We start from the raw sequence: 9,452 nt of genomic DNA, 5'->3' as shown, positions 1-9,452 counted from the left end.
ATATATATATATATATATATATATATATATATATATATATATAAATTTTTGAGATTATAACTTTTCTCTCTTCCCTTCCTTCTCTTCAGACCCTCTCTATACCCACCCCTTCCCACACTCCTGGCAATTTATAGACTCTTTTTCATTAATCATTGTGACATGTATATACGTATATACATGTACATTTCCAGCTATAGTCTGCTTAGCCATTATAATGTTAATTGTGTGTGTGCTTTCAGAACTGACCATTTGGCACTTCCCGAGGGAAGACTACCTGTTTGTCTTCCAGCTTTCTCCATTTGCCTATATTGCTTGTATAAGGTTGAGGACTCTTGGGTTTTTCCCTGTCCACTCTGACATGTGCATTGGTCAGTGGTGTGGGTTTGGTGAGAACTGCCCCCAATGGCATGAGCATGTGAGAACTGTCCCCAATGGCATGAGCACGTGAGAACTGCCCCCAATGGCATGAGCACGTGAGAGCACCCCCAATGGCATGAGCACGTGAGAGCACCCCCAATGGCATGAGCATGTGAGAACAGTCCTCATCCTTCTCTGACCACTACACTTAGGAGAGATGACCCCACCTCTCATCAACTGCCACAAAATGGCAGTGACATGGACACAGGAAAGCCACACCATAACCTCAGCATCTCCATAATTTGGGGCAACAGCAGAATAATTGAGAGACTCTCAGTGAGGGACCAGTATTGTTTTAGCAGAAACCAGCCAGATGCCTTGAATCAGACCAAAAACTCATTTCAATCAATGATCATTTGCAAGCAAAGCTATTTGGGCAAAAACGATATACTGTGTGACACACCGCAATCCCATTTGTTACTATACCTAACAAATATGTGATACAGAGAGAGGAAATGAAGGTGGCAGAACTGGGGACAAGGTGTCTGAGACAGGTGTAAGAGAACACTGGGGTTAAAAGAGGAACCCAGAGGGATCAACAAGAGTTTTTATTTTAATTTTAATTTTTTTTTAAAATTTCCTATTGAGGGGGGTTGACAAGGACAGAGGGCAGAAATGAAAGGTCTGGGAAATGAGTTGGATTAGGGTGTACAAATGTGAAATCAATAAAAACTTAAATTAAAAAATAACTATAGAAACAAGCTGAGTGTATTCTTTAGTTGGCATCAAGAAATCATCTCTTTGTAAACAGATGGTGACCCCTACAGAAAACCACAACCAATCAAAATGCAGAGTTGGGGAGCCCAGTCTTACTAGAGAGATCTATAAAATACTCCTGCACAAAAAAGCTCAGGTATCATTGCAGAAGAGGGTATAGAAATATTACACAAGCCAGAGGATCAAGGAATATAATATCAGACTATGTCTCTTAGTAATGTAAGAAGGTGCAACCATAATGTCTCATCAACATGTTTACTCAAATATGACAGGAATATTTGTTTTAAAAACAAAATCAAGCATAGAGAAGAAATGGTAGATATTCAAAAACATAAATATAAGCTTTTGTGGTTTGTTAGAATTGGTATTTTTGTCCTATCAATTTTATTTATTTTATTTGCGAAGGCTTTATTTTATTTTTTCTGCTATAATTTTAGGAGTATTTTTTTCTTTTTTAAATTTAGTATTTTTTATTTATTAAATTATTTTATTTATTTACATTCCAAATATTGCCCCCCTTCCTGGCCCTCCCTCCCAGAGTCCACCCCCTCCCCCTTCTTGCTTCTGAGTGAGTGCTCCCTCCCATCCCTCTCACACACATATCCACCCATAACCCTCTCCTGCCTCCATCAATTCCCCTTTGCTGGAGCATCACATTTCTACAGGATTAGGTGCATCCTCTCTTACTGAGGCCAGGCAAGGTAGTCCTCAACTACATATGTGCTGGGGGGTGGTGCACAGAACAGCCCATGTATGCTTTTTGGTTGGTAGCTTAATCTCTCGGAACTCTGAGAGGTCCAATTAGTTGTTACTGTGGGTCTTCCTATGGGGTTGCAATTCAGTTCCTTCAATCCTTCCCCTAACTCTTCCATAGGGGTCCCTTACTTTAGACCAATGGTTGCCTGTAAGTATCTGCATCTGTCTCAGTCAGCTACTGGTAGAGACTCTCAAAGGACAGTTATACCAGACTCCTGTCTGCAAGCAAAACATGGTATCAGTAATAGAGTCAGGGATTGATGCCTGATCATGGGATGGATTTCAAGTTGGACCAGTCACTGGATGCCCTTTCATTCAATCTCTGCTTCATTTTATTCCCCTGCATTTTCTTTAGACAGGGACAATTCTGGGTTAAAAATTTTGAAGATGGGTTGGTGGCCCCATCCCTCCACTGGGAGATATTTCTATCTGCTGGAGATGGTCTTTTCAGGTTCCATCTCCCCACTGTTAGGCATTTTTGGCTAAGGTCATCTCCATTGAGTCCTGGGAACCTCTCACATCCCAGGGCTCTGTGACTTTCTAGAGATTTCTGCTCTCCCCACCCATGCACAGCTTCGTATTTCTATTCATTCTCCTGGCCATCTGTTCTTCTTTCCTGCTCCTCCCATGATGATCACAAATGGTCAGTTTCCTGTCTCTTTTCTCTCTCAACCCCAGAGGCAAGCATGTACATGAAACTTACAAAACCTCACACATATGTTTGAGAGGTGGTTGTGGACTATGAAGACTAGAACATGGCAATGCTTGCTACAAATATGGTTTATTTAACAGTACAAATCTATTTTACATACACATTGCGAGCCAAGTTTGATATAGTCTACATATTATTAGGCACAGTTTCAGAAGAAATATTTTTTATAGATTGTCATACTATATCATTGATAAAGATGAAACAAAATAGACAAGTTGGATTTATTCAATTTCCACAAAATAATTGATAATATAGATGTATTTTAGAAGCCATTAAAATAATTCTGGTTTTCGGATACTTGAGGCACTTTGATTCACAGAGCTGAGTAGGTGAAACAGATACAGAAACTCCTCAGTAGACACCATAGGACCAGTACCTTCTACAGCACAGTGGGTGGCAGCAACCATATCCATAGCCACCATAGCCACAGCCATAGCCACAGCCATAGCCACAGCCCAGGCCTCCATAGCCATAGCCCAGGCCTCCATAGTATCCTCCATAGTAGCACATGGTGTCAGGAGTACACTGTTCAGTTATGGACTGGTAGTATGTTCTTTGAGTCTGAGTCTGGGAGTAACCATCTGCCAAGAGCCTTTTATACACTGAGATGTTTGGTAGGGAAAACCACAGGTATTATCACACATCTCTTCACTATGCTTCAGAAAACACAACAAATTATGTGAATTACTGGATATATAGGCTTCATAACTGAAATAATTGTATTTCTGTGTCACAATTCTATGGTCAAATAATAAAATATCTGGTATAAAATTCTGCTTCCCTTTTCAACAGCTTGTCTAGTATTATATTACTCTTTACTTTTGGTTTATTGAAGACATATGACCTGGTTTACTTATAAGTACAATTTATTAGAATAGTATTTTCCTACCTATGTTATTTCATTTCTAACATTCTTGATAACTCCACCAGAAGGTTCTTCTGCTTCTCTCCCCTTTCTTCTCTTCTCTTCTCTTCTCTTCTCTTCTCTTCTCTCCCCTTTCTTCTCTTCTCTTCTCTTCTCTTCTCTTCTCTTCTCTTCTCTTCTCTCTCCTCTTCTCTTCTCCTCCTCTTCTCCCCTTATCTTTGCTCCTCTTCTTTTATTCTAGTTTCTCTTTCTTTCCCTTCATTCCTTCATTTCTTTTTTCCTTCATTTCTGTCTTTATTTACTTTACTTTTCTTTTCTTTTTCTACATTGCCTGTTTTTGATTTGTATTGTCTTTGTGAAATGAGTTTTTATTATTTTGTTTATTTATATTCCAAACTTTGCCCCCATCTCAGTCTCCGCTCAAGTTTTTCACTCCATCCCACCTCTCCCCCTACACCTCAGATTGTGCTTCCCTACCCGTCCATCAACTCCCACCTCACCCCTACCAGCATCCCTCTTCCCTGAGGTATCAAGTTTCCACAAGACTAAGTGCATCCTTTCCCAGTGAGGGCATACAAGGCAGTCCTCTGCTACACCTGTGTCCAAGGCCACAAACCAGCCCATGTATGCTCCTGTTTTTTGGCTTAGTTTCTGGGAGATATGAGTGGTCTGGGTTAGTAGACTCTGTTGTTCCTTCTATGGGGTTTCAATCCCCTTCAGCTCCTTCAGTCCTTCTTCTAACTGTTCTATAATGGTTCCAGACCTCAATCTATTGGTTGGCTCTATGTATATGCATTTGTCTCAGTCAGTTGCTGATAGAGCCTCTCAGAGGACAGCCATGCCAGGTTTCTGTCTGCAAATACAATATGGCCTCTGTAATAGTGTCAGGATTTATTGTGTCTTGAAACTCCCCGCAGTTTCAGGCACTGGGTTCTTCTCAGCCAGGAGGGAATAAATGATTTGAAATAAAGGGTTTGAAATGCAAAGAGAAAACACAAAGCCAAGTTGCGTCCCAATCAAGGCTCCACTTTACTGAGAATAAACCAGGGTTTTTATAGTCACAGGAGAAACAGAAACCAATTCTCTAGATTACACTACAAAGAAAGTTCAGGTGCCAAAGTCCCCAGGTTCAGAAGATCTTCAGGCGGCTGGCAGTACTCAGGCGGTGGGCATGCTCAGGTGATGGGCATGCTCAGGCAGCTTCGTCAAAGACAAACAAACAGTCAACAGAGAGCATCTGTCTTAGCTCCAAGGTGTTAGCCCCCAAGCAGAGGCTGCCAGAAGTTCGATGACTGAAGTGAAGAGGGAAGGTAACAGTGTCTCAAGTTGGGCTTGTCCCAACCTTAGGCAGCAACAAGTCTGGGTTACAAATTTTGAAGATGCCTCAACTGAGGACCACGTCTGTCTGCTAGAGGTGGCCTCTTCTGGTTCCATCTCCCCACTGTTGGGTATTTTGATTAATGCCATCCCCACTGAGTCCTGGGAGCCTATCATGTCTCAGGTCTCTGGGACTTTCTAAAAGTTGCCCTTGCCCCCTAACTCCCACTGCTGTTATTTTGATTCATTCTCCTGGCCCTTTGGGTGTCTCTCCTGTCTCTCTCTAAGACAAGGCTGCATACTCTCTCCCCATCTATTCAACTTAGTACACCAAGTTCTAGCTAGAGTAATAAGACAACAAAAAGAGATCAAAATGATAAAAATTGGAATGGAAGGAGTCAAGGTATCACTATTTGCAGACAATATGATAGTGTTCATAACAAACCACAAAAATTTTACCAGAGAACTTTGACAGATGACAAACAACTTCAGCAGAGTTGCTGGATATAAAATTAGTAGCCTTCATATATACAAATGATAAATAGACTGAGAGAGAAAATAGAGAAACAACACCTTTTACAATAGTCACAAATAATATAAAATACCTTGGTGCAACTCTAACCATGCAAGTGAAAGGTCTGTACTACAAGAATTTCAGGTCTCTGAAGAAAGAAATTAAAGAAGACTGCAGAAATTGGAAAGGTCTCCCATGCTCATGGATTGGAAAAAGTAACATAGTAAAAATGTCCATCCTAGCAAAAGCAATCTACAGATTCAATGTAATCCCCAGAAAACTTCCAACAGAATTCCTCACAGACATGAGAAGCATATTTCTCAACTTCACATGGACAACCAAAAAATGCAAGACAGTGAAAACAGTTCTCAAGAATAAAAGAACATCTGGGGGAATCACCTTCTCTGACCTCAAGGTGTACTACAGAGCAATAATGATAACAACCACATTTTATTGGTACAAAGACAGATAAATCCATGGAATATAATTAAAGACCCAGAAATGAACCCACACACCTGTAGAAACTTGATCTTTGACAAAGAAACCAAAACCTTAAAGTGGGAAAAGAAAGCATCTTTAACAAATGGTGCTGGTCTAATTGGCAGCCTGCATGTAGAAGAATGCAAATTGATCCATATTTATCACCTATACAAAGCTCAAGTCCAAGTGGATCAAGGACCTTAAAATAAAACCAGATACACTGAATCTAATAGAAAAGAATGTAGGAAATACCTTTGAATGCATTGGCACAGGGGAAATTTTCCTGAACAAAACATCAGTGGCTCAGGCTCTAACATCAACAATTGACAAATGGGACCTCGTGAAACTTAAAAGCTTCTTTAAGGCAAAGGATTCTGTCAATAGGATAAACTAGTAACCTACAGATTGGAAAAAGATCTTCCAATAGAGGACTAATATCCAAGATATACAAAGAACTCAAGAAGTTAAATAACCCAATTAAAAAATGGTGCACAGAGCTAAACAGAGAATTCTCAATAAAGGAATCTTAAATGGCTAAGAAGCACTTAAAGAAATGTTCAACATCCTTAATCATCAGGGAAATGCAAATAAAAAAGACCCTAGGATTCTACCTTACACCAATCAGAATGGCCAAAATAAAAAATGCAAGTGGCAGTATATACTATGAAGATGTGGAGATTCCATTGCTGGTGGGATTGCAAGCTGGTACAACCACTCTGGAAATTGGTCTGGCAGCTCCTCAGAATATTGGAAATTGTTCTCCCTGAAGACCGAGCTATACCTCTCCTGGGAATATACCTAAAAGATGCTCCACCATATCACAACAGCAAGTGCTCCAATGTGTTCATACCAGCCTTATCTATAGTAGCCAGAAGCTGCAATCGACACAGATGTCCCTCAACCAAAGAATGAATGCAGAAAATGTGATTCATTTACACAATGGAATAGTATTTAGCTATTAAAAATGAGGACATCATGAATTTTTCAGGCAAATGGGTGGAACTAGAAAATATCCTTAGTGAGGTAACCCAGACACAAGAGGACATGCATGGTATCTACTCACTAATAAGTTGATATTAGCCAAAAAGTTTAGAATACCTGTGATACAATTCACAGACTTTAGGAAACTTAAAAAGAAGAAAGGCCCAAGTGTGTATACCTGAAACTCACTTAGAAGGTGAACAAAATAATCATGGGAGGTAAAGGCAGGAGGAAACTGGGTGCAAGACAGAAAGGGGGAGGATCAGTTATGGGGAGCGACAGGGTGAAATGAATTTTATGTCAAGGAATGCCTCCTGAGTCTCTAATACAGAATGATCTGGGTGTTAATTAGGTTTTTTTTTTAGTAATTAGTGTTGTAAATGTCTCCTACAAATGAGTACTCCTTGGAAATACTGAGTTGCATTTTACATGTACAAAGGGACGAGGTTGGCATTTTCAGTGAGCACCTAAATGTCTGATTCCAATATTTATGTGATATAGACTAAGATGCTGAGGAAAAATTTGGAGAACCTGCCAAATAAGTATTTTTTTTAGAAAATGAGAATCTATGATGAGAGATCCAGAATCACAGAGCAGCCCACAGGTTCAGAAGCTGAGCATCAGTCAGTTAGCAAGAAAAGTTCTTCCTCAGACTAAATGAGAGCCTGACACAGGACCTGGGAAGTGCCCTGCTGCTTATTGCACATGCATGAGCTGTAAGGACCTTACAGGTCAGACTAATCAAACAATGCCATCACAAACATACAGGTGAATTATTCTATATGTTTATCATAAGTTATTAATTCATTTGTGTTTGTATTAAAATATAATTTCAATTAAGTTTATTTAAAGATATACTGCTAATCCTGTTCCGCGCTATCTCCCGCCAGCAGGAAAGACGCGGCACACATAGGATCCTTCTGCAGTACAAGCTTTAATGCATCACAAGCTTCAGTTGAGGAGGAGGAGAGCCCCGACTATCTCAAAACCCTTCCCTTATATAGAGCCGTATGCCCGCCTCAGACGTGGCGACTCATAATAGGCTGTGAGACGATCAGGCCATTTGACGTGACCAAAGGCACTCGTTGGGATTCACAGGCACACGCACACAAAGCGTTCTTATGCCAACGACAAGGCATTCTTATACCAACGGCAAGCCAAATGTCATCGCCATTTTGTAATGGCGATGTGCTTATGAAGTGGCTTCCTACATAATCCAAATTTTAGCTATCATATGTTACAGTCTAAAAACAAATTCTCTGTAGCTGTGTATCCACGACGTTAAAACAGTGGATTACCTGGAATATGGAGTTAGAGAGAAATAGGAAAAAAAATAAAAGAGATAGGAGGAGATAGGGTGGCCAAAATTATACCTATCCATGAGGAAGGTACCTTAAAACATTAGACAGGAGCCTTTAATACTCAGCCATCTTGAACCTTTAATGAATGCTTTGTTCCCACCAACAGGTAGAATAAATCAGGCAGAACCACACCCCCAAGTATGTCAGCACGTCAGTCCAATCAGCGACTTCCTTTTTTCTCTGCAGAGGTGGAGCTTCCGAATGTAACTGGAACCACGTTGGAGGCGTGGCAAACAGCACGAGATGGGCAGAGAGGTGTGGCTATGAGAGGCAGGCCTCAAACCAGGAGGGTAACAATTCTCTATCACTTATTGATACAGTTTTATCAAAGTGGCATTAGAGAAATGGCATTAGACAAAATGCCACTATTTAGACAGCAGGTCTTGGCTGATCGGTGTGTGTACAAAGGTGCATAGCACTAATAACTCAATTGTTCCCAAATAATGCAAATAATTAATGCTACATATTTCCCTAGGCTCCATAACTATAAAATATAATTTTCTCCTGAAAGTGGTACTTATAAAAGGTGAAAGATAACCCATTTACCTTTTAAGATGTGTTAATTCCTATTTATCACTATGATTTTGCTTCTTATTGTTTTACTTTCTCTCTTTTAGCACTGTGTGCTAGAGTTATCACTAAGTCACAGAGACATTTAAAAGTATTATTATTCTCAGAGTAGCATGTTAATGTGATTTAATTACAAACATCTAATGCTAAGATGAATGTCTCTATATATTTGCATTAGAGTATGGAATATTAATCCTCATAGCAGCTGAAATACACAATGGAGTTAGAAACCAAAAATAAATACATAAATAAATAAATAAATAGCTTGTATTATTTATGAGGTGTTTGAAGTAACTTAATTTTCTTAAATTTCTGTTTTTGTTTTATTTTGTGTGTGACCAAATTCATAACAGAACAAGTTAATGAAAGTAACTGCTTAATTTGAGTATGAGTTTTTAAAAAAATTGTATTCATGTGTACAAATGTGTGGTTGTGTGAGCTTCTGCTACTTGTGAGCATAGGATTCTGTGAAGTTGCCATCACAGGCAGTTGTGAGTGGCCCAATGTGGGTGGTGGGAACTGAACTCTCAGTTGCTCTTGATTGTAGAGCCATCTCTCTAGCACAAGAATTGTGTATTCTGGGTGATGATTTCAGAGGATTCAGCCACGGTCATTTGGCCCTATGAGCTTATGTAGAACTGTAGTGCCAGAGAAATGTTAGTGGTCCCCCAAAACAGACATAAGCCAATCTGATACAACTCACAGCAGGGTCTTTATTCTATTCTAGCTAGCTAACCCCCACCCCTGCAAATGCACTGCCAT

The 9,452-nt window shown here is 39.8% G+C and overlaps 1 protein-coding gene across 1 annotated transcript; it reads right to left on the bottom strand.

The window, feature by feature from the left end:
- Positions 1-2,953: 2,953 nt before the first annotated feature.
- On the bottom strand, positions 2,954-3,112 carry LOC116086568 (keratin-associated protein 20-2-like). Its single transcript, XM_031364776.1, has one exon. It carries the CDS (start codon positions 3,110-3,112, stop codon positions 2,954-2,956), a length of 159 nt encoding a protein of 52 aa, XP_031220636.1.
- Between the last annotated feature and the right edge of the window lie 6,340 nt (positions 3,113-9,452).

Source organism: Mastomys coucha, unplaced genomic scaffold, assembly GCF_008632895.1.
Source record: "Mastomys coucha isolate ucsf_1 unplaced genomic scaffold, UCSF_Mcou_1 pScaffold12, whole genome shotgun sequence".
NCBI classification, from domain to species: Eukaryota; Metazoa; Chordata; class Mammalia; order Rodentia; family Muridae; genus Mastomys; species Mastomys coucha.
This window is presented reverse-complemented; position numbering and strand designations above follow the sequence as displayed.

Coding starts and splice junctions, on each gene's coding strand:
- LOC116086568 (XM_031364776.1), bottom strand. CDS start 3,112: ATGTGCTACTATGGAGGATACTATGGAGGCCTGGGCTATGGCTATGGA.